This window comes from Elgaria multicarinata, chromosome 11 (assembly GCF_023053635.1).
Source record: "Elgaria multicarinata webbii isolate HBS135686 ecotype San Diego chromosome 11, rElgMul1.1.pri, whole genome shotgun sequence".
In the NCBI taxonomy this organism is placed as follows: domain Eukaryota; kingdom Metazoa; phylum Chordata; class Lepidosauria; order Squamata; family Anguidae; genus Elgaria; species Elgaria multicarinata.
The window spans coordinates 47345496-47370681 of NC_086181.1; the positions used below are offsets into that span (position 1 = coordinate 47345496).

At 53.9% G+C, this 25186-nt stretch overlaps 1 protein-coding gene and 1 long non-coding RNA gene across 6 annotated transcripts; one reads left to right on the forward strand and one right to left on the reverse strand.

The window, feature by feature from the left end:
* Positions 1-856: 856 nt before the first annotated feature.
* TFR2 (transferrin receptor 2) lies at positions 857-21467 on the reverse strand. 5 transcript variants are annotated; one of them, XM_063138631.1, is made up of 20 exons: positions 21390-21467; positions 19489-19634; positions 18161-18223; positions 17810-18044; positions 16559-16742; positions 14770-14910; positions 14561-14672; positions 13344-13466; positions 12851-12967; positions 12151-12290; positions 11806-11978; positions 11489-11608; positions 11131-11213; positions 9827-9890; positions 9444-9511; positions 9070-9146; positions 8520-8604; positions 6543-6770; positions 4118-4258; positions 857-1871 (listed from the first exon to the last, which is right to left on the reverse strand). In XM_063138631.1, exons 3-20 carry the CDS (start codon positions 18191-18193, stop codon positions 1629-1631), a joined length of 2367 nt encoding a protein of 788 aa, XP_062994701.1. In that variant the 5' UTR covers positions 18194-18223; positions 19489-19634; positions 21390-21467; the 3' UTR covers positions 857-1628. The 5 variants fall into 5 exon arrangements, with proteins under 5 accessions (XP_062994701.1, XP_062994697.1, XP_062994696.1 ...); XM_063138627.1 differs by lacking the exon at positions 21390-21467 and having other exon boundaries at positions 17810-18041; positions 19489-19945; XM_063138626.1 differs by lacking the exon at positions 21390-21467 and having other exon boundaries at positions 19489-19945.
* LOC134406972 (uncharacterized) lies at positions 18055-23822 on the forward strand. Its single transcript, XR_010025995.1, has 2 exons — positions 18055-19489; positions 23391-23822. It is a non-coding gene; the product is annotated as an uncharacterized LOC134406972 (long non-coding RNA).
* The last annotated feature ends 1364 nt before the right edge of the window (positions 23823-25186 follow it).

Genomic DNA, 25186 nt, shown 5'->3' on the forward strand with positions numbered 1-25186 from the left:
GGTTGCGTGAGGGGCGCGTGGGCTGCTGCGATTCCTTAAGTGCATAAGATCCGGGTTTGTTATCTCAGAGTAACTACTCTAAAATAGCACCTGCTCCATTTTGATGATGCGAACATGCTGTATATTTCACCCTGTTCACTTCACTGGAACGTGTTCAGAGGAGGGAAACCGGGATGATCAGGGGTCTGGAAACAAAGCCCTATGAGGAGAGACTGAAAGAACTGGGCATGTTTAGCCTGGAGAAGAGAAGATGGAGGGGAGACATGAGAGCACTCTTCAAATACTGAAAAGGTTGTCACCCAGAGGAGGGCCAGGATCTCTTCTCGATCCTCCCAGAGTGCAGGACACGGAATAACGGGCTCAAGTTACAGGAAGTCAGATTCCAGCTGGACATCAGGAAAGACTTCCTGACTGTTAGAGCAGTACGACAATGGAATCACTTGCCTGGTGAGGTTGTGGGCTCTCCCACCCTAGAGGCCTTCAAGAGGCAACTGGACAACCACCTGTCAGGGATGCTGTAGGGTGGATTCCTGCATTGAGCAGGGGGTTGGACTTGATGGCCTTAGAGGCCCCTTCCAACTCACCATTCTATGATTCTTAGAGCCCCAGAGTCCTGTTTTACTAGCCTTCCCTGACCTGGTGCCCTCCAGATGCATGGGATTACGACTCCCATTATCCCTGGCTGTGGGACTATGAGAGTTGTACTCCAACACATATGGAGTGTATCAGGTTGGGGAAAGCCGTACTGTGGGGTTTCGGGGTAAGTAACAAGCAGGCATCGAATTGGGTCCTTTCTAGCGTTTGTGTGTTTGATTAGCCAGATAATACAGTCGGCGGAGAAATCATCACACAGAGGTAATAAGAAATAATTTATAGTGATCTCTGCCACTGATAAACTAACAAGGTTTCAGTTATTATTTATGAGGTAAGGTAGGTAGGTTTTCATTATATCGCATAGCAATAAACATTTATAGTGATCACTGCCACTGATAAATTAATTAAGCTGGAGGGGATCAGCAAAGGGACAACTGACAAATGGGAAATTGGGGGGTGGGGGTGGGGTGGGGGCTGCAAAATAGCAGGTGGAAGTGAAACACAGGACTTTGCTCTATTACATAGCAATAAATCAAATCAATTCATAGCAGACACCGCCACTGATACATTAGGAGGGCAAGTCATTAACGAGGTCATTAACAAAGTGGGGGGGAATTAAGTTGAGGGAATACAACCACGGCATGTTATCCTATTGCATAGCAATACATGAACAATTTATAGTGACCCCTGCCACTGATAAGTTAAGAATAGGGGAGGGAAAGGATCCAGGTTGCGTAGAGAATATAGAAGAGTTTAGGAGACGGAGCTGAATTTGAGGGTTTGCTTGAGAATGTGAGAAGTTCAAACATCTCTATTCTGCCAAACGAAATTGTTTTGCAGCAATCTCCGATGCTCTTTGATAGTAGAGGTTTTGAGGGAAGAAGGAGAACATGTTGAACACGGAGATTTCTCAGTATTGAATATTGAGAATTCAAACTTCAGACTTCAGTTTTGGCACGTTTGGGGTGTGTGCAAAATGTTCATTTCGGCTCCAACGGGGAGGAGGCGCCCTTCGACATCTTCCCCTTTGGGGGTCAGAAGTTGTTGTCAATATTCCAGACGTCCCCGCTCAGGGCGTTTGCCGCCCCTTGCAGCGTCCAGGTGACGAGGGCCAGCTGGCGGCGGAAGAGGGCTTCGTCAAACCTCTCTGGGGCGTCCCGCAAGAGGCTGACGTGTTCTAGCAGAGCCCCCAGGGTGTGGGGACCCCGGCCGTGCAAGATGTGTCGGAACGGAGTCTCTGTGACCGCCACGTACTGAGACAGGAAGTAGAACTCCACCTGGGGAAGAAAAGGCGGTGGTGTGAGTAGAGCAGAGGTGCCCCAAAGTTCATAAGAACAGCAGAGGAGCCCTGATGCTGGATCAGGCCAAGGGCCCATCCAGTCCAGCTTTCTGTTCACACAGGGTCTGACCAGCTGTCGACCAGGGCCCCACAAAGCAGGACACAAGTGCAGCACCCTCCTACCCATGTTCCCCAGCCACTGGTGTACATAGGCATACCGCCTCTGATACTGGAGGAAGCAAGTAGCCACTAATAGCCTTCTCCCCCGGGAATTTATCTGACCTCCTTTTAATTAGTGGCCATCACTACATCTTGTGGTAGCGATTTCCGCTATGCGAAGGAATCTGTCTCCTAAATCTCCCACCATTCAGCTTCATGGGATTACTCTGTTGGGTTCTAGTATTATGAGAGAGAGAGAGAGAGAGAGAGAGAGAGAGAGAGAGAGAAATGTCTCCCTGTCCACATTCTCCACACCATGCATAATTTTGTGTGTAATTCATGGCTTTGTCTCCTACGTCTAGCGGTCTTCTGTGAAGGGGTGTCAGGAGCTGGGGGGGGGGTTCAGTAAAATTAAGAACTTAGCAGGAGCCCTAGTGCAGGATCAGACCATGGGTCCATCTAGTCCAGCATTCTGTTCCCACAGTGGCCTGTGGGAAGCCCAGAAGTAGGACATGAGTGCATCAGCACCCTCCCACCCATGTTCCCCAACAACTGAAGTACATAGGTACAGGACCTCAGATTCTGGAGACAGCACAGCGACATCAGGACAAGCAGCCATTGACAGCCTTAGAATCATAGACTAGCAGAGTTGGAAGGGGCCTACAAGGCCATCCAGTCCAACCCCCTGCTCAAAGCAGGAATCCACCTTAAATTATCCCTGACAGATGGCTGTCCAGCTGCCTCTCGAATGCCTCTAGTGTGGGAGAGCCCACAACCTCCCTAGGTCACTGGTTCCATTGTCGTACTGCTCTAACAGTCAGGAAGTTTTTCCTGATGTCCAGCTGGAATCTGGCTTCCTGTAACTGGAGCCCGTTATTCCGTGTCCTGCACTCTGGGAGGATGGAGAAGAGATCCTGGCCCTCCTCTGTGGGACAACCTTTCTAGTATTTGAAGAGGGCTCTCATGTCTCCCCTCAATCTTCTCTTCTCCAGGCTAAACAGGCCCAGTTCTTTCAGTCTCTCTTCGTAGGGCTTTGTTTCCAGACCCCGATCATCCCGGTTGCCCTCCTCTGAACATGCCTTCTCCTCCAGGAATTTGTCTAAGCCCTGTTTTAAAGCCATCCCAATTGGAGGCTTCTCCCTAGTTTAACCCTACACGGTGTGAAGCAGTCCTTCCTTTTATCTGCCCTCGCATCAATCAGCTTTATGGGATGACCTTATTGGGCTCTTGCATTAGACGAGAGGGAGAAAACTTCCTCCTACGCGTTCCCTTCACGCCAGGCATAATTCAGGACCCTTCTCATGTCTCCCTGGACTCGCCTGTGTTGAAAGCTAAGCAGCCTCAGCCGTAGTGACTTTTCCTGCCAGGGAAATAGCTCCGGCCCCTTGATCATTTGGGTTGTTCTATGCTGCAAGTTTAGAGGGGTGAACTCATCCATGCCCATGAGGGAGGGGCAAACACCCACACCCCATTTTTAAAAGGCTGCTCCCTTTTATTCCTAGCTAATTAATCCAGAATTACTGCCACCACCCCCACCACCTTTTCCTGCATTTGCCATTGCTAAGGTGTATTTCATAGAATCCTAGAATAGCAGAGTTGGAAGGGGCCTACAAGGCCATTGAGTCCAACCCCCTGCTCAGTGCAGGAATCCACCCTAAAGCATCCCTGACAGATGGTTGTCCAGCTGCTTCTTGAAGGCCTCCAGTGTGGGAGAGCCCACCACCTCCCTAGGGAACTGATTCCATTGTCGTACTGGTCTAATAGGAAGTTTTTCCTGATGTCCAGCTGGAATCCGACTTCCTGTCACTTGAGCCCCTGATTCCGTGTCCTGCACTCTGGGAGGATTTGAGGATGGCCTAGACACAGAAAGCAGGAGATGGCTGCCTTGTGCTACCCATAAGGCGCCCGGATGGGGAGATGAAAATGGGAGCTATGGCACAGGAAGAGGTCCTTGATCAGGGCAGATCGTTCTGCCCAAATATGCGTGTGTAAACTCAGTGCTGTTCACCTGCGGAGAGCAGAGCAGCCATGCCGGCTCACCTCCCACCCACCCTCCCCTGCTCCCCAAATCCTGTTCCGTCTCACCCGCATGATGCGGACGTTGTACATGCGCAACAGCCTCTCATTGTGTTCTTCGGAGCTGTAGATGTCCTTCCGCAGCTTCTCGGCCGCCCGAGTGTAATCCCCCCTGGCTGAGTACATCCATTGCAGGGTCAGCCCACGGCTCTGGTGGAGAGGGAAAAGGGCGAGACAGAACAGGGGTTCAGGCCGGTGGTGTAGCGCAGGCAGGGCTCACGGGAGGCAGCACGGGCACTTCTGCATGAGCCGGGGGGGGGGGTACGGGACGACGCTGGCGTCATCTGCCCACCCACCCCAGAATGCCCTGTGCCCTCTGAGTTTAGCTGCTATCCTCACATTGGGGGTGGGGTGGATGAATTGAATTTTCCCAACAACAATGTATTGTTCCTTGCAATGTAAAGCATTTTTGGCTCGTTACTGAATGGGCAATTAAGACCCAGTAGCTTGATAAACACCCTGCTCCTGATAAGAGAGGGAAATGGCTAGAACGGCTGATGCGGATCAACCCAGCTACCTCCAGTTTGGGACTCTCCTTGCAGATGCTGCTGCTGCTGTTGCATGTATTACTTTGTGCAGAAAAAGATCCATGATTTCCATAGTTTTCTGTTATTGATCTCTCTAACACCTTTTAGAATCCTAGAATAGTTGAGCTGGAAGGGGCCTCTGAGGCCATCGAGTCCAACCCCTGCTCAATGCAGGAATCCACCCTAAAGCATCCCTGATAGAGGGTTGTCCAGCTGCCTCTTGAAGGCCTTCAGTGTGGGAGAGCCCACAATCTCCCTAGGGAATTGATTCCATTGTCGTACTGCTCTAACAGTCAGGAAGTTTTTCCTGATGTCCTGGCTTCCTTTAACTTGAGCCCGTTATTCCGTGTCCTGCACTCTGGGAGGATCGAGAAGAGATCTTGGCCCTCCTCTGTGTGACAACCTTTCAATTCCTTGCTATCAGGTCTCCGCTCAGCCTTCTCTTCTCCAGGCTAAACATGCCCAGTTCTTTGTCTCTCCTCATAGGGCTTTGTTTCCAGACCCGATTGTCCTCGTTGCCCTCCTCTGAACACGCTCCAGTACAACATGATTCACAATGCCTTAGAGCAGTGGTTCCCAAAGTGGGCGGTACTGCCCCCTTGGGGGCGGTGGGATTGCATAGTGGGGCACTAAGAGGCAAAGGGGTGGCTGGCAGGGGGGCGCTTGAGGTGGTCTTTTCCAAGAAGCGCCTCTCCAGGAGGTCTTAAGACCCAGGGACATTTTTATGGGAGAAGGTAGTTTGGTCCCAAGCCATATAGGGGGAGAATCCACACATGTATTAATACCATTTAAGAAGAGTCCTTTTAACGGTGAATTGAAATGTTTCAAAAGCACCAAAACGCTAATGAAGAGACATACCCTGCTCGGTGTGCTCCACCACGCCGGCTGCAAAACAGAGGCGTTTGCTCTCTTTTCCCTCCCTCCCTCAGCAAGCCTGCGGCGGGTGCTTCCCATTTAAAGGGGCTGTGCGCAGGGGGCACTGGGCATGAGTTTGCTGAACCAAGGGGGCGGTTACCTGAAAAAATTTGGGAGCCACTGCCTTAGAGGATTTATAACAGCACCTGGAAAAGCCATAGCAAACGCCCCCGAGATTTCTTGGTTGTTGAAAGCTATACAACTACCGAAGTCCATTGCAGTAGTTCACTGCAGAGCACACACCAAGGATAAAGACTTTGTATCAAAGGGAAATGAAGCAGCAGACAATGCTACTATGGGGACAGTCATGATGACCGCCTGCAATCCAAAAATCACAGCTACACCAGATTTGAAATAATGGAAGTTATTTGCACCGCAGTGTTTTGAAAAGGGCAGACAGGTAGGCTTGCCATGCACACAAATGACCCTTCAAGAGGAAACGGGTGGGCCGGAAAGTGTACAGGAAGCAGGTGGAGGAATCGGGGCCGTCTCATCCCATAGGGAAGGTCAAGCGTCCAGGGCTGCAGTTGCACGTTTTGGCTACTAGATGGCGCTGCAGTACGAGAAGGCACATCCAGGAACCGTGTGCCCCCTGGTGGAGGTAACTGGGAACACACCTGGCTGAACACCTGTGATGAGTTTGATTCTCACCTGTGGGAACCTCCTCCAATGGTGCCAGTGTGGGGGATCATCACAGATGTGTCACTGCTGATCCAAATGTCTAATGGCGGGAAGGAAGGGGGGCTTGGGCAAGGGATACCAGCATGCAAGGAGGGAGAGCGTCACAAACACGTTCCTCCCCACCCCGTCCCTGATCCACTTCCAATTTCTTAAGTTGTGCAGCTGGCAGAGCGTGACGACAAGACGCCTAGGGTCAAGCTCTTGTCAAGCTCCACCACATTCCCCATCTCTCTCCCCTTTTGGAGCAGATCTCCAGGGATCGCCACCGGGCCCCTGCCCCTGCCTCCCCAGGTGAAATCTCAGGGCCCCACCTTCAGCTGGGTGGTGTATGCGTTGAAGCGCGTGATGTGTTGCAAGAGCACATCCCCGTAGCACCAGTAGTCGAGGGGCAGGAGGTGGTCGTGGGTCAGCTTGATCAGCAGGTGGCCCACGACCTCAGCCACGGTCTTGGCCACGGCAGGGAGACGCCCGTAGAGCGCGCGGTTGAGGTTGTCGTACGTGTCCGCCATCGTGTTGAGGAACGGGTACAGGCGAGAGTCCTGCAAGCAGAGACCCAGTTAAAGCAGGGGATCAGGAACCTTGGGTCCAGGTCTGACCCTGACCCTCTGGGGTCCCCAAGATGGACACGCCCCCTTCTTTGGCCCCACCCCTTCCCCTCAACCGCCAATCATTTGGTGATCTCCCGGCTTCTGTGCAGGTCATAGAATCATAGAATAGCAGAGTTGGAAGGGGCCTACAAGGCCATCGAGTCCAACCCCCTGCTCAGTGCAGGAATCCACCCTAAAGCATCCCTGACAGGTGGTTGTCCAGCTGCCTCTTGAAGGCCTCTAATGTGGGAGAGCCCACAACCTCCCTAGGTAACTGGCTCCATTGTCGTACTGCTCTAACAGTCAGGAAGTTTTTCCTGATGTCCAGCCGGAATCAGGCTTCCTTTAACTTGAGCCCGTTATTCCGGGTTCTGCACTCTGGGAGGATCGAGAAGAGATCCTGACCCTCCTCTGTGCGACAGCCTTTTAAGTCTTTGAAGAGTGCTCTCATGTCTCCCCTCCATCTTCTCTTCCCCAGGCTAAACATGCCCAGTTCTTTCAGTCTCTCTTCATAGGGCTTTCCCCCACCTCCACCTGGATTCTGAATGCTTGAGACTAAGGCTTCGTTACCGGCGGAGAGTACTTTAAGCTATAATAGGCTTGTATTTGGAGTATCTTTTCTCCACCTGCTTGGCCTTTCGGCCTACCCATGGTTGGAATCCGGAAAGCAGACCCCAAGAGCTGCTCCAAATTTATTTATTTATTAATTATTGCATTTATATCCCACCTTTTATTTATCTATATTTATTTATTAAATTTATATACCGCCCCATAGCTGAAGCTCTCTGGGCGGTTTTAAAAAGTTAAAAAACAGTGGACATTAAAAAAGTATACAAAATTTAAAACCATCAAAAATATAAGAACAACAGTATAAAACAGTATCCGTTTTAAACAACAACAGTTCTGGGGTCCATTAAAAAACAAACAAACTTAGCATATGTTGTTAAATGCTGTTAAATGCCTGGGAGAAGAGAAAGGTCTTGACTTGGCGCTGAAAAGATAACAATGTTGGCACCAGGCAAGCCTCACCAGGGAGATCATTCCACAGTCGGGGGGCCACCACCAAAAAGGCCCTTTCCCTTGTTGCCATCCTCCGAGTGTCCCTCGGAGGAGGCACTCGGAGGAGGACCTTAGATGTTGAGCGCAGTGTACGGGGAGGTTCATGTCAGGAGGGGCGTTCCGTCACGTATTGTGGTCCCAAACTTTTTTCCTCCAATTATCCCAAAGCGGTGTACATAATCCTCCTCCTCTCCATTTTATCCTCACAACAACAACCCTGCGAGGTAGGTTGAGCTGAGAGTCTGTGACTGGTCCAAAGCCACCCAGTGGGTTTCCATGGCTAAGTGAGGACTCGAACCCAGGCCTCCCGAGTCCCAGCCCAACACCTTAGCTGCTACACCACACTGAATTTGGTCTTCGAGCTGAAAGCGTTTTCCCATCCCTGCGTGGCGCCATGGGCAGTGGATCTTTCCCCAACATTTTAAAGTCTTCCTTACCCCTCTGCCCACCCCCCATTTTGGAAAAAGAAACCCAGAGAGGCAGCAAACGTGGACTATGAGCAAGAGTGACGTCATAAACGCTGGTCCCGTTTACTTCTGTGTTGAGGGAGGGGGGGAGACGTGGGGTTCTGCAGCCCTCCCACATTCCGTCCACCGCTTCTACCCCGGTGCCGTACCCAGGACGGAGGGGAAAGGCCCTCACCTCTGCGAAGGAGAATTCCACAGCAGGGACCCCTCCAAACGAGGTGAACGCAAAGGCGCTGCTGTCCATGGGAAGCGGATGGATGCTGACAGGAAGGGCAGGTAAAAATAAATAAATATGGATGTCAAAGCGGGGAAGGGAAGGGAAGGGGAAGGAGAGGAGGCCTAATATGGGGGCCTGGGTCCTTCTTCGGGCTGCTTTTGTACATGGCGCATTGATTCCCATCCCCTTTAAAGCGGCCATCTTTTTTGACAGCCACATTGGACAGCCCACATCCCGTATTTTTTGTGGGCCAATCAAAAACTGGTGCTTATTCAATGGAGTGGTTATTCTGCATATGCTCAGGGGCTCTTTTCTCGTTGGCATTGTTTGCGACTTTCCAGCTTCTCTAGCCCCAACACCAAAGGTGGATTTCGTGGGCTCAGCCTTGGATCAAACGAGAGGAGGATAAAGGGAATTGGGGTTCAGAAGTGGGGGGGTGGGTGTCAAAGGGAGGACCTCAAAAACACAAGGGGTGGGTATGGGGGGGGTCACGGCTCTGAGCTCTTACACCTCGCTCTCCCAGCGCTGGCCTTGCTCCGTCACCTGGTCGAAGATGCTCTGGCCGCTGCGGTTGGGGCTGTCCACCTGCCGAAAGACGGTCCGGAGGTGGAGAATAAACTCTCACTTTTGACCTGAAGCTAAAGCACCAAACTCCTTGAACCCAGGACGGCCTTTACCTTGTAAACGTGACCAGTCCACAGAACCCAGAGCGCCCTGCCCCGTCTTAGGCAACGCATCACATCCGGCTTGGCCCCCAGCTGTCACCATTCTGCACCCCCCCCCAACGCCTCCCCAAGAGAACCCCAGGACCCCGGCGGCCTTCCCGTCGACTGCGTTAACCCAGCGGCTGCCCAGGGGGTCCTAGAAGGGGGTCCGACTCACCTGCCTGATGACGCTTTCAATGAGGCTGACCAGAGCTGGGCTGGTCTTGGCCAAGAATTTGTCATCTCCTGGAATGAGGAGAGAAAACCCGCACTAAGAATGAATGTCAAGGTTCTAAGGCTCCCGGCCTCTCTGGCCCCTATCGTCTCCACCGGGGATTCCCAGCTTCTTTCCTCAACCTTGCAAAAGCTGTACGCACTAAACAGGTTTACCCCTGCGTTAAAAAAACCGGAGGCATCAAAGCTTCCGGCTTCCCGTCCCCTTCACCTCTGGACCCCTTCCCTCTCTCGGAGAACCCAGGAGCCCTGATCCCATGACCAAAACCTTCCCAAAGGGCCCACCTGCCCCCACAGAAGACTGGAGGGGGGGGCTTCCTCACTCACCCAGAACTGCGTTGTCCAGGCTGATGTACGCAGCTGCCTTGAGGTGCAACATAGTCAGATACCCCTGCAAAGAGAGGAGGGGGAGATGAGGAAACGAGGAGCCCAGACAGGCAGGTGAGGAAGTCAAACACACCATAAGACTCAGCTTTCGCCAACCTGGTGCCCTCCAGATGTGTTGGGACTGCAACTCCATGCATCCCACCCCAGCCACACATCTGGAGAGAGGGAGGAGCAATCAGAAAACAATGTGGGAGGATCTTCCAAGTTTGAACAGCCTGTTGTAGAGAAACTTGGCAGAATTCTCCACCACCACCACTGTTGTATTGTTCAGGATTTCCTCTGCCAAGGGGACATAAACTTTGCCTGGCCTTCGCAGCCAACCCAGATGTGTGGGTCCCATTCGGCCTGTCCCTTCGCTGACGGTGATACCAAGGCCCCATGCAGGACAGGGTTGGGGGGAGAAGCAGAGGTTTATCCCTGCCGGCTGAGCACAAGGTCTGGGAGATTCCTCCACACTTCTCCAGGCTCAAAAGGGTGACCCTACACTGTCCAGATTCCCTCCCAGAGAACCCAGGTGCCTGAATGTTTCAACGCGTTCATTTCTTTCAAATGTTCCTAGGCTGCATTTAAGAACATCAGAAGAGCCCAGTTGCGGGATCAGACCAAGGGTCCATCTAGTCCAGACCTCTGTTCACACAGTGGCCAACCAGCTGTCGACCAGGGACCCACAAGCACGACACAGTGCAACAGTGCCCTCCCACCCATGTTCCCCAGCTGCTGGTGTATATGGGGTTACTGCCTCTGATACTAGATTTCAGGGCAGGAGACATCCCAAGGCAGCTGACAACGATACAATCCCGTATCATTAAAACACAAGGCAGTAATGAAACAGCAAAAATTCATGAACGCAACAAACGCCAACGATAAAGACCCATTGGTGTAGATAGTACTAAGAACCTGCAACGCAACCGCAGCGACATCTGAAAACAATGCGATAAAACACAGCCGGGGGAAGGCCAGAGCCATGAGCTACAGGAAGCCTTCAGGGCCTTCCTAAAAGCTTGCAAAGACGGACTCCCAATGGTAACGGGTAGTGTGGGGCCACTGCAGAAAAGGCCGTCCCCCGTGAGGGCTTCTCCACCAAGCTGCCCTCAAAGGTGAGCAAGAGAAAAGTGTGTATGCACGCACTTGCGCACACACCAACATGTGGCCTGGCCCTCTTTTCCCTTTCAAACGTCCATTTCTTACGCAGCCCAATTCATCTGTAGGTCGTGAGGAGATCACCCCAGCCCTGGCTTACTCACCTCCAGCCATTCAGTGGATCCCACGCTGCCAAAATCCCCGGCGTCCCAACTCACAAAGAGCAAACTCCTTCGTAGCTGGAACCCTGCGATGGTGGGAAGAGGACACAGATGGGGGCTGGACCAAAGAGACCTCTTCCAGACCCTTCCCCTAAGATGTCTCCCCGGACCCACCCTTCGAGCGTTAATCAGGCCCTGTTCCTCAAAATGGTGCATTTTCTTCCCCATGCCCTTTAAGGCAGCCATCTTTTTTGACAGCCACATCCCATAGGTTTTCAGTGGGCAAAGCAAAGGGTTGCCCTTTCAACTTGGAGGATGTCCAACTTCCTAGAGGACTCGTCCGTATCCCGGGGCTGCTTACCATTTTGCACCATGGCTGCAAAGGTACGGGCCAGCTCCAGCAGAATGGCCGTGCCCACCCCAGAACGGGCGGCACCCGGTCCCAGAGAATCCCGCTGAGCCCCCACAATGAGATAATGATCTAGTGGGAGGAGGCAACGCATAATATGTAGGCAAAAACAACCAGCGTTCAGGTGCAGCAGGAGGAAGAATGCTGACCGGCGTAACTTCCCAGTAAATGCAACCCCCCCTTCCATGGGCACAGCTCCCCCAGGTCATGCAATAATGCCCGCCTTCCCCCGTTCAGAAAACACGGGGGTTCTGAGCCCCACCACCTACCTGGCTCAAATCTCCCTTCGATGCACCCAAAGATGTTGCTGATCATCACTGACCGCTTCACATTCTGAACTCCCAGCTGCAGCCGGAAGCCAGGCTCCCCCGGACCGAGCTGGTACAGCACGCCAAGGAGGCGCCCCTTCCAGGCTTGGGGGGCGGTGGGGCCCGTCAGGCGCCTGCCAGGGAAATGAAAAGGGGGCTCAGGGAGAGAGGCCTCTTCCTGGCCTGACCCCCAGCCTCCGCCTTCCCCAGAGACCCCTGGGGTGTGCCGTCCGTGCTGACCCTCCCATTCTTCCGCCCATTTTCCATCCCGGCAGCCTGAGGAAAGCCTCCCTCCCTCTGACTAACCTGAGCAGGCGGGTGGCCACCGCAGCACTAATGGGGTGAGCAGGGATGGTGGGGAGTCCCGAGGACTGTATCGGGGGGAACTGGGTGTGGTTGAAGGAAGGGAAGCCAGGGCTGTAGGGGTCTCCAGCACCCATGTGAACCTACGAACACATGAGGAGATCCAGGAGAAAGAGAACACTGTTAGCCGTGTGGCCAGTGGAACCTCCATGGCTGGAGGAAGTCTACCTGGGAACTCCAGTTGCTGGGCATGGCAACCTGGAGCCACACTGGGTCTGTTCCAGTGGGTTGGGTGACCACATGGAAAGGAGGACAGGGCTCCTGTATCTTTTAACAATTGTAAAGAGGAGATTTCAGCAGGTGCCATCTGTATGCATGCAGCATCTGGTGAAATACCCACTTCATCACAGCAGTTAGAGCTGCAGGAGCCCTGCCCTCTTTTGTATCTGGTCATGCTAAGGTAGGGCTCCTGCAGCTTGAATTGTTGTGATGAAGAGGGAATTTCATCAGGTGCTGCATGCATGCAAATGACACCAGCTGAAATTCCCTTTTCTAGCCAACTGTTAAAGATACAGGAGCCCTGTCCTCATTTCCATAGGGTCACCCTACCAGTGGGGCTCCTCTGAAGTTGTCTCCCACCCCACATTTCTGTCAAGATCCCAGTACAGCCCATCCACCACCCACCCACCCACCCCACACTCACATGTCCATAAATGCTTGTGTTTGGGGATAGACCGAGTTTACGGGGATCTTGCGGGACATCAAAGGGGTCTGGGTAGATGAGGACGCCTTTGGCCTGGGCAGCCTCTGCGTTGGCAACCTGTGACAAAAAGAGCCGGGTTGGTCCCTCTCATGATTAACCCACAACATCCCTCTCACCGCACAGAGAAAACAGGTGCTCTGGCTTCCAGAGCCCCAATGTTCTATTTCACTCCATCCGAGTCTTCAAAAGACTGTTTTAATTTTCTTCCCCTTTAAGGCAGCCATCTTTTTTGACTGGCACATTAATATTCCAAGCCCTTTCCTTGAGCTCTGCCATGTCACCACCTGGTGGCCAGAGGCAAAATTACAGCCAGTTGTCCCCACAATCTCTCAGACCTGCTTTTCTCACCTGAAGAACTCTAGGGCTTTTTCACACCACCTAAACAAATGAATTCGCCGCTAATGGAGGGTCGCAATTCTGTACCCGGACTCACCTTCTCAGCGTAGCTGATCTCCCCAACACGAACAATGACCAGGTGACCCTGTGGGCTGACACCACGCTGCTGCAAGGCTGCAAAGTCCTCTCGGCGCCCGTAGTTGGCAAAAACCAGGCCACCCTGGGGGCAGACGGACGGAGGGGGAAACCAAGGCTCAGGTGGAGTCCGAAATAGGGGAAACCGTTGTCCCCAGGGCACATCAGGGAGGGCGGCGGTGGAAGGGGGGGCCAGGGAGTGAGGCATCCTGTGCCCCTCTCCCCCCCCCCCAATTCTTCTTGGTACCTCCTTTGATGTCACGTTGGCACCAGGTAAAGACTTAATTCACCCCCCACCCAATCCTGGCTCTAATGTGTTTTATCTTTGCGACTGCTTTTATTACTTTTTTAAAAAATGTTTTACAGTTGGCCTATTTTACTGTTACGTGTTTTTAATTTGTTTTTATTCTTATTATAAGTTGTCCTGGTTATAGGATGCAGGAACCTGGTCCTACAAGCCAAATCTGGTGCCCCAGTTAGTAGGGTGACCCTGTGGAAAGGAGGACCGGGCTCCTGTATCTTTTAACAGTTGCATAGAGAAGGGAATTTCAGCAGGGGGCATTTGTATGGACACAGCTCCTGGTGAAATTCCCTCTTCATCATAACAGTTCAAGCTGCAGGAGCCCTGCCTAGAGTGACTAGATACAAAAAGAGGGCAGGGCTCCTGCAGCTTGAACTGTTGTGATGAAGAGGGAATTTCGCCAGGTGCTGTGTGCATCCAAATGACACCTGCTGAAATTCCCTTCTCTATGCAACTGTTAAAAGATACAGGAGCCCGGTCCTCCTTTCCATAGGGTCACCCTACAATTAGTAAGGCTTTAATGACTGGCAGCAAGAGCATTAAGCTAAAATGTGCTGCTTTCTTTGGCCCCTCCCCTTTTGCCCCTCCCACCACGGGAATGTGCCCCCCCCCCCCACCGAGAGCTTTTCTGACACGGAACCTGGCCCTCACGCTGAGAGAGGTTCACTGCCCCTGCTGTGGGGTGGCATATAAACACCAGACAGACATGGGGCTTTCCACTTCCTGCCCCTTTAAAGGCAGCCGTCTTTCTCAACCGTGGTATTGGCCTTCCAGAACTCTTGGGCACAGCTAAGTCCCCATCTAGTGGTCGGAGGCGGAATTACAACCCACAATCCCTTCTGACGGTGAATCAGCGCTGGCGCTGGCCCTCGAATTACCGTGGCCGTGGTGGAGGCGCTGTAGGGGCAATAGACCTCCGGGTCTTCCAGGGGCAGCTTCTCCAGCACAACGCCATTGGCATCCACGCGGTGCAGGAAATTGGGCTGTATCCTGCAGGGGAAAGGCAGCAGGCGTTGACAGACGTGCCCCAAGGCGGAGCCTTCCCAGTGCCTGCCCCAGCCCCCCCCCCCCGAGGCCCTCCACTGACCGGTTGGGGCGCTGCAGCCCCACGTAGTGGCTGTCTGTCCAGCTGTGGTCCAGGCCGTAAGAGGTGAAGGAGCTGAGGATGTGCCTGGAGAGCGTGTCGAGGCGAGGCGAGCCGGGCGGGTGGGGCCCCTCGCTCATCTTTCTGTGCAGACGGAGGCAATGTTAAAAGGCAGAGCGGCACCCCCTCCCGCCGTTGGGACAAAAGGGACCCATACGAGGGGCCGGCGCCCAGGGAAGGCAGGGTTGGGCGCGCTCCAGAAGGGGCCCTGCTCCTCTTCCCCCCGTTGCCACCTGCTCGGTCACCTGCCTGCAGTGCCCCCGGGGCAACTTGCTCCCTGCCTGTCAAGTAAGCAAGTGGGAACAACGGGGAGAAAGAGGTGGAGGAGCAAAAGAATCATAGAATAGCAGAGTTGGAAGGGGCCTACAAGGCCATCCAGTCCAACCCCCTGCTCAGTGCAGGAATCCACCCTAAAGCATCCCTGACAGATGGTTGTCCAGCTGCCTCTTGAAGGCCTCTAGTGTGGGAGAGCCCACAGCCTCCCTAGGTCACTGCTTCCATTGTCGCACTGCTCTAACAGTCAGGAAGTTTTTCCTGCTTTCCAGCTGGAATCTGGCTTCCTTTAACTTGAGCCCATTATTCCGTGTCCTGGACTCTGGGAGGATCAAGAAGAGATCCTCGCCCTCCTCTGTGTGACAACCTTTCAAGTATTTGAAGAGCGCTCTCGTGTCTCCCCTCCATCTTCTCTTCTCCAGGCTCAACAGGCCCAGTTCTTTCAGTCTCTCTTCATAGGGCTTTGTTTCCAGACCCCTGATCCTCCTGGTTGCCCTCCTCTGAACACGCTCCAGCTTGTCTGCGTCCTTCTTGAATTGTGGAGCCCAGAACTGGACGCAATACTCTAGATGAGGCCTAACCAGGGCCGAATAGAGAGGAACCAGTACCTCACGCGATTTGGAAGCTATACTTCTATTAATGCAGCCCAAAATAGCATTTGCCTTTCTTGCAGCTATTGACCGTGGCAGTGAGAACACAGACTCACTGAGGGAGCCCCCCCCCCATGATTTATTTCATTAAGACATTTATACCCCACCCTCTATCACAAGGAACTCAGGGCAGCACGCAGCTAAAATCATACAAACCATATAAAACAATATACACAGTTAAAAGCAAATTAAACCATTAATAAGCTAAAACCAGTACAGAATTTAAAAACAGTAAATCCAATTAAAACTAATTAAAACTATGTGCAATCTGGCTGGATTTAGCCATCAAAGGCTTTTTTTAAAAGCCATGTCTTGGTGCTGAAATGAAACCAGTGCCGGCACCTGTCAGGCCCCCAAAGGGAGAGTGTCTGGCCCAAAGGCCCCCAAAATCTAGATCTGGCTTTGGGGAGTCCCATCTGGAGCAGCAAAATGAGCCATCCCGGAGTCCTGGCAAACCCCAGCCATATTCAGGGAAGCCAAGGGCTCCCCAAACATTTTCTCTTTCCTGCTGCTTGGCCCCTTTGCGGGAACCCGGCAGCAGAACGTGGGGGACAGTCGAAAGCATCCGACCGCCAGAGAGGCGCGGCTTGCCGTGGGCACGATCCAGTGGGAAGTTCTCTTGCATAAGCCGCATCAAAATGAATGGGAGGAGCGCAAGAGCTATGCTCTATGCGCTATGCACAAGCTATGCTCTATGCGCAAGAGCTATGCACCGGATCGTGCCCTGTGTTAATTAGTGGGTAGGGGACAAAGCCATTGGGATTATCCCACCTCACACCAGCCCAAGGTGGGGTGGAGGAGACTCTCACCGGATGGTCCTTTCAATCGTCTCCTCGTCGAGGTACTTCTGAAACATCTCCCGCAGCTCAGCCCAGTACATGGTGGCGCCTCCCTGGCTGTCCTCCGCCTCGTACGGGCTGTCATCGTTCACCAGGATGTCTCCACAGGTCGTGCAAGAGGTGCGGCCGGACGAGATGTACCCCAGGAGGAACCCTGGCAAGGCCAGCAGACACGGGGACAGGGGGACGGGACGGTTTTAAGAGCCGGGGAAATGGGGCGTCAAGGCTGCAAACGCCTGGTGGACCATAAACCCACGAGGTTTGGCAGGGGCTTCGCTAGGCACTGAAAAGATTTGGGGGGAGCAGCCCCAAAGGGCACAGGCTGTGTGGATCTATCCGTGTAAGCACAGAAATAATCACAAGGCTGTATTTCCGTTTCTTAGAATCATAGAATCATAGAATAGTAACCACCCAGAGAGCTTGTGAACCGCCCAGAGAGCTCCGGCTATTGGGCGGTATAGAAATGTAATGAATGAATAAATAAATAAATAAATAGTAGAGCTGGAAGGGGCCTATAAGGCCATTTAGTCCAACCCCCTGCTCCATGCAGGAATCCACCTCAAAGCATCCCAATCCAATGGAAACAGATTTTTTTTTCCTAAGCTTGGTAGCCATGCAGGGAGAGATTTGGGGGTGGGGCAGTGTTGTAGCATGTAGGTAGGGGGCAGTTATCCCTTCCCTTCTGAGCTGCATAACTCCCCCCACCCCCGGGGGAGGCAATTAAGCGGCGGAAAATAAAGCCAATTCCACTGGCACCAACGGACACTCAGGGCTCTGGAGAATTGATCCAGAGCCTTGGGGCATAGCTGAAACCATGCCGCCTTCTTCCTCGGTTCACCCCCGCCTCCACCACGTCCCTCCCTTCTCCCTCTGCTGAACCTTAGATTGTAGGCTCCTTGGGACAGGGACCACCTGCCCCGTGGTACTCTAAGTGCACATTTATGGTGCTAACTCAACCTTCAAAGCCAAATGACGTTAGGGTTAAAATTCACACACACCCCTGCTGGGGCCTGCCAGGTGTGTTGGACTCCAAGGCTTGGGGAGGACGGGGGTTGTAGTCCAACACCTCTGGAGGGCCCCAGCTTGGGGGAGGCTGTGCTAAACAGGGAATAACAGCCGCAGCCCACAGGCAGAAGGACGGTGGCCAGGAGAGGCCCAATTTGTGGCGGAGGTCCTCCGGCTGTGCAGGAACAGGTAGGGCTCAGGGCTGGTTCCGCTCACCTACGATGAAGATCAGGAGGCCCACGAGCAGCAGGTACACCACGGCCTTGCAGCGGTCCGTCCACGGGCATGGGGCCACTTCACCAGTCCTCTCGGCGCCGCTGCGGGCCAGGCTTGCCACGGGGCCGTCACCCTCGCCCTCCTTCACCTGCAGCCCCTCCATCTCTGTCTCTCCGTCCGCCTCGGCAGCGTTGCGGTAAATGGTGTAGGACCGGCGGGCCGGCTTCTTGCTCTTCTGCAGGGAGGGAGAGGGGAGAGGCAGCCCAAGGGCTCGGGACGGATGAGGTCAGGGAGGGGCGGGCAGCGTCCAAACCACCCGCCAGGCTGCAGATATCTGAGGCCCTGCCTTACCAGCTTCTGCATCCGGGATCTCCAAACGTCCATGGGCTCTCTGAGTGCCACACCGCTGCGGCCCTGGCAGAGAAATGGCAAGCTTTTGAGGGTGCAAAAGACCCCCTTCACTTACCAGGAGGAGCCCTCTCCATCCCCCCTCCCCCCCATTGACACAGACACACTTATTTTGTAGACGTGCGCGCCGTGGCTGTCTTATCAGGGACTGAGGCTTTGGGGCGCTTATCAGCCCCGGCAGGCAAGTAGGCAGGCAGGCAGACGCCCAGCCCTGCAGCAGGCCCCAGCAGCTCTGCCCTTCCTGCCCTGGGTGGAGGGGAGCACAGGGAACCCAGGCCGGGTGCACTCTTCACATGCCCCGCAGCATTGGGGAGAAACCCAGCAGAAGGGACCAGCAGGCCCCCTTCCCAGAGCGGGCTAGGGATGGAGCACCCCAGGGTGGGCTGGCTCCTCTCAGAAGGTTCCCGCAGGTTAGCCCGGCCCAGGAAGAGAGAGGACACGCTCCGGAGGCGTCAGACTGCACCCCCTGGCTAGCGATGCCGCGGAGGGCATCAGGTTGGGGAATCCTGCAGCAGTCAGGTGGTTCAGGTCCTGAGAGTCCTTTCGGACACGTAAAAAGACGGCGTGTGCAAAATTAAGAGGCGTACGAAATGATGCCTGGAGTGCAGAGGGCGAGATTCGTTTTCTCCCATCTGACCAGAACCCAACGGGGTCATGATCCCGTGAAGGTGGGTGGCAGAAGATTCAGGACAGAAGAACGGAAGGGCTCCTCACACAGGACACGAAGGAGGCCATTTGCGACCCTAACAACACGAGGTGGGGATGGCTTTGAAAGGGGTTGGAGAAATTCCTGGAGGAGGAGAAGGTGGCGATCCGTGGCTCCTAGTCCTGATGGCGAAGTCCAACCTCCAGTCTCCAAAGCAGTAAGCACCAGTTGCTGGGGAACATGGGCGGGAGGGTGCTGTTGCACCATGTCCTGCTTGTGTGTGTCCTATGGGGCAGCCGGGCAGCCACTGTGGCCGTTGTGGCAACAGAGCACTGGACCAGAGATGGACCCTGGGTCTGGCTCAGCCTCGGGGCTCTTCTGATGGTCTTCGCAATATTTAACTTCCGTATTTGTTATTGTTTCCTCTCTTTATGCCTGCAATTCAGAGCCAGGATGATGCAACCGGAGGCGGGAGTGCCGCTTTCAACACCCACTGGACCTCCTGCAGCCACGGCGATGATAGCGGGTTCCACCCCCCCACACACACACACACACCCCACAGCCGTAAATGTTGGCTGTGCTGTTGTTGTTTTTCAGGGGCTGAAAATACGTTTTTTATACCCACGGTAAGATGATGCCAACGTCCCTTTTCTCTCTCTCTTGCTCTGCGTCCCCGACGGACTCCTTGCAGGTGACCCCTTGCGAAGGTTCTCTGCCTCTGGGGGCCACGTCCAGGGTGCCCCTTTGCAGACACGGCCTGCACAGATCCTTCTACAGCCAAGAAAGCAAAAGGTGCAGACGGGGCCCCCAACACACGCCCCTGTAAGACCTGGGTGCTCAAACCAGATGGGTCCAATGACGGCCTTCCCATTCCCTTTCCCCGTCTTCCCCTTACGGACCGCTGAGTGTGGTGTTATTTTTCACCTCGGGGTGAGCAGGCACCCATCCAGACCCCCAGCACCGCAGCAGGAAGGGGGAGGTTTAAACCTTCTGCCCACCCCCAATTCACCCCCATCCCCATGGAGGGGGGGTGCTAAAAAAAGGCAAAAAACAGCCCTGGCTTCCACAGGCTCCGACTCTTCGGCGGAATAGAAATGTAGTCAGTGCATGAAATCAAATGAATGCCAGGGGGTGGGGGTGGGGGTGGGGGGATGGGCCGTTCTGCGACTGTTCCTCCCCCAGCTCCACAAATACTCTTCGGGGGGGGGTCGCGCACGGTGTCCCCTCCAGCCTCACCCCCTGGCATTCTTTTCCTGCACCCAGGATCACAAACCTGGCGCCCCTGGCAGAAATGTTGGGCTACAGCTCCCATCACCCCCACCCAGAACGATGGGAGTTGTAGTCCAACATATCTGGAGGGCGTCGGGGTGGGGAAAGCAGCTGCTTGAGGGTTAACATTCTGCTCCGATGGGACCCCCTTTTCCTTCTCCCATCCAGCCCGGTTAAATATTAGCTGCGGCGGTGGCGGGTCAGGGCTCCGCGGGGGGGAGGGGGCAGGAGCGAAGCCGCGCTTCCCCCCCCCCCCCGAGGGAAGGACCCAGGCGTCCTGGCTCTCGGCCGGTCCGTTCCACCTTCCTGGGTGCCAGGGGGCTCTGGCCCGGAGCCCCCCTGGATTGCACCCGCCAGCCCCCACGCCCTCCCCAGAGGCCCGCAGGGTCATTCGCCCTTGTCCTTTGGGACCGGGGAGGGGTCGCCGCCTCCCCCCGCGACCCTCCAAGCTCCGGCTTCGGCCTTTCTGCCCCCCCCCCCCGCCAAAGGGCAGCTGGAGAAACGCGCTTCGTCCATCAACCCCCATCCCCACCCACCCCCAGCTGGCTTTGCCTCTCCGCCGGCCCCAGCCCTAGCCCTGGGCGAAGCGCTTTCCTCGCCCCGGCCGCGCCAGGGGGCCCAGGGAGCCCCGGCCAGGTGAGGTCTCTCGGGGCTGCTTTCGGGGCCCGAGAATTAGGGGATGCGCCTGTGGGGGTGGGAGAACCTCATTATTATTATTATTATTATTATTATTATTATTATTATTATTATTATTATTATTATTATTATTATTTTCCTGCCTTTTCCCCAGTACTGGGGCCGTTTACAAGATTAAAACATGGACACTTAAAACATATAAATATAAATTACAAAAGTTAAAATAGAATTAAACCTACAGTAAAATTAAAAACATGTTAAAAATTTAAAAAGGGGGGAGGGATCCAATACGTTAACACAGGGCCCGTCAAGTTCCAAAAGCCTGCTGAAACCAGAAAGTTTTTTGGCTGCCTCCGAAACTGTAGCACAGAGGGAGCCAGCCTAGCCTCCCTGGGCTCCACAGGTGCCGGACTACAACTCCCATCATTCCTGGGGAGGATGGGGGTTGTAGTCCGACGGGTCTGGAGCCCCCCCCCCCCGTTGAGCCAGGTAGCTCAAAGATATCTCAAAGCAGCACGCTGTCTGTGGTCGCCTGCTCCCCCCCGCCCACAATGTGGATCAACAGAGACCAGAGCACCCATGGGTGCGCCCACCCACTCCCGCGAGCTCCAACCCACCTACCTGCCAAGGACTCTCGGGCTCCCGGGGAGGCAGCGTCGGAGTCTGCTCCTTCCAGCCGCTGCTGCCACCCTCGCCCTGCTCCAGGTTACTCCCCCTCTGCGCTCCTCCTCCCACGTAGACCAGCTGTCCAGGTCTCCCAACCCACCCCCAGGGGGAAGCAGAGCTGAGCATCCTCCTCCCAGGGGGGCTGTGGGGCAGGGAGGATTTGGGGAGGGGGGTGGCTTGGGTCAGTACACACCAACTCCCCCCCCCACTCCTTTCCGCCCCTCTTTCTGCCTTACATTTCCTTACATTACGAAAACACCTGAGACCTGTTAAACCAGCGGCCCACATGTGAGCTGCTGGAGCTGCTCATTCTTTAAGGCCCTCCCTCCCCAGGCTGGGGATGATAGGACCTATCTGAAGGGTGCCCAGGTGGGGAAGGACACCCCAGACCGGCCTGACAGCCAAACATTTTGAAGTGTTTCACTGCAGCCTCCCCCAACCTGGCATCCTCTGGCGGTGTTGGACTGCAGCTCCCATAAGGCTGGGGGATTATGGGAGCTGTAGTCCAACACTGCCAGAGGGTGCCAGGTTGGAGGAGGTTTTTTTTACTGCAGATGCCTTTTTCTGTCCCTCTCTAGGGCGATGAAGGTGGGGCACCTGATCCCTTGCCCCTAACAGTGCCACGGGGGGGGGGGCGCCTTGCCCGCCATGCCAACCCACTGCCCCTCCAGAGTTTCCCTCCAGCGCCCAACATTTCCACGCCGAGTTCTGGAAGTTCCCTGGTGCCACTTGGAGTTTGCAACGGAGCAGCCAAACCCGAGTGGAACACCAGGTCCACCTCCTGTGGCACTTGAAATTCTCCAGCGTTTTTAAATATGCCTTTAAATGTATTTTCTTAGTCGTAATAATACTTCGCGCTTAATAGAATGAAACCAGTGTCGTTTATCGTGGGGAAACGGGCTGCACGGCCCTCGTTGGAAACCTCCCCGTGTGCAGGGGCTGCATGCCTGGCACAGAAATGTAATAAATAAACATAAATACAAACGAACAAACCGGGTCAGAAGGCCTATTTAGATGTAGGGCGAAGGGGAGTGAGCACACCGGTCATGCGTGGGAATGCGCAGCGCATGCGCAGCCCTGGACAGCAGCGCGCCCCCTAGCCGTGCCCTGGAGCAGGGCACAAGGGTCAACACCACTGTTTGCATTGCACAAGAGAAGCCAGCAGAGATAAGGAGGTTTTGGGTGGGTGGGGGGATGGGGTGGGGGGGCGGACCAGGCAGTCAGACTCAGTGGCACCGAGGAGGGCGGGACTACAGAAGAGACCCCTCCCCCTTTAACGCTTGCTTCACTCTCTGCTCCCCCCTGCTTATAAATCAAGGGGGGGTCATGTTAAGAGGAGGGCATGTTCTTTATGTTTTTGATGGTTTTTAACTTTTGTATACTTTTAATGTTTACAATTTTTAATTGTTGTAAACCGCCCAGTGAGCTTCAGCTGTGGGGCGGTATATAAATGTAATAAACTGAATAAATGTAATAAATAAATATGTTCAGAGGAGGGCAACCAGGATGATCAGGGGTCTGGAAACAAAGCCCTATGAAGAGAGACTGAAAGAACTGGGCAGGTTTAGCCTGGAGAAGAGAAGATTGACGGGAGACATGAGAGCACTCTTCAAATACTCGAAAGGTTGTCACACAGAGGAGGGCCTGGATCTCTTCTTGATCCTCCCAGAGTGCAGGACACGGAATAACGGGCTCAAGTTAAAGGAAGCCAGATTCCGGCTGGACATCAGGAAAAACTTCCTGACTGTTAGAGCAATACGACAATGGAACCAGTTCCCTAGGGAGGTTGTGGGCTCTCCCACACTAGAGGCCTTCAAGCGGCAGCTGGACAACCACCTGTCAGGGATGCTTTAGGGTGGCTTCCTGCATTGAGCAGGGGGTTGGACTCGATGGCCTTGTAGGCCCCTTCCAACTCTGCTATTCTATGATTCTATAAGGACCTCTTGTCTCTTCCAGTTCCAGAGGGGGCCATGAAAACCAGCAGAGGTCAGTTGAACCAAGCAAGGCTGGAGTGGCGAAGTTTGCAACCCTTCCCATCACACAGAACCCTCCATTCAGGAGCGACATTGAGAGAGAGCTCAGTGACAGGTGAAAGACTGCAGGATGAGATACAGAGCGACATGCACCCGGGAGAAGACGTGCAGCTTCAGCGGAATGGAGGCCGGGTTGTTCAGACAGCACGGATCTGAAATGCACACGAAATCTGAACTTTTGGGAGTATTCAGTTAGAGTCAGGGGTTGAATCCTGTACTATATGCAAAAGGGGGCCGCGGGGCTCCTGTTCCTTTAATAATCATGTAGAAAAGGGAATTTCAATGGTTGTGTGGCTACGACAGGCTACATCTGATGAAGTCAAATTGATAAATAAACCCCCCTCTTCTACTTTAATGTCTGCTTCTTCTACTCGACCTATTATTATTATTATTATTAGTAGTAGTAGTAGTAGTAGTAGTAGTAGTATCCTGCCTTTTGCCCAATACTGGGCCTCAAGGCGGTATTACAAAGTTTAAAACATACATTTTAAAACATAGGAAAAGAAATGTAAAAAGAAAAAAGAAAACTTTAAAATACACAACAAAATTATAAGTCCTTAACATAGATGGAGGACCAGATTACTCTCCAAAGGCCTGCTGGAACAAACAAGTTTTTGCCTGCTTCCAAAAGCCCATCCAGGAGGGAGCCAGCCTAGCTTCCCCAGGAAGAGAGTTCCAGAGCACCGGAGCAGCCACCAAGAAGGCCCTCTCCCATGTTCCCACCAAGCGCGCCCGTGAAGATGGTGGGACTGAAAGAAGGGCTTCTCCAGGAGATCTCAAAGCACGGGCAGGCTCATAAGGGAGAAGACGGTCTTTCAGATAACCTGGACCCAGGCTGTTGACGGCTTTCTAGGTGATAACCAGCACTTTGAATTGTGCCCGGAAACAGACTGGAAGCCAGTGGAGCTGTTTTAACAGGGGAGTTGTTGTCTGCTCCCTGTAACCAGCCCCAGTCAATTAAGCTGCCCCCCCCCCGCCCCCAACCTGGTGTTCGTCAGATGTCCTCAACCACAATTTCCATTATTCCCAGCCAGGGTGGCCAATGGACATGCTGGCTGGGGATAATGGGAGCTGTAGTGGAGCATGCCTGGAGAGCGCCAGCTTGGGGAAGGGTTCATTCCGACTTGTTTGTGAGGGCCCCACTCTGCGTGGTCTCCAGGAAAGGCAGCCCTGGGCCCTGCGGTCATGTTTTCTTAAGATAAGGGGGATTTGAGGAAGGGAATTTCAAGGACGGAAGTGACATCACAGTTCCATCACATTCCGGGCAGATTGCGGAAGAGGGAAGTGGCCTTTTGGACCCGCCTGCCTACATCACGCTTGGATCCATTTCACACACAGACACACATGCACATGGAAAGGGTTGCCGTCGGCCACCAGTTTGGACGGCTTTGAAAGGGGCTGGAGGAGAAAGCTGTCCATGGCTACTAGCCCTGATGGCAACGTGCTACCTCTAGTATCAAAGGCAGTAAGCCTGTGTGCACCAGTGGCTGGGGAACATGGGTGGGAGGGTGCTGATGGGACCATGTCAGCCTGCTGAGCCCAAACCAAGGCTGGTAGCTGCAAAAGCAACTGATAGTTCTATTTTATGCTGATGACACGCAGCTCTATTTCTCCTTTTCATCTTCAGCAAGAGAGGCTGTGGATGTGCTGAACCGGTGCCTGGCTGCGACAATGGACTGGATGAGGGCTAATAAACGGAGACTCAATCCAGACAAGACT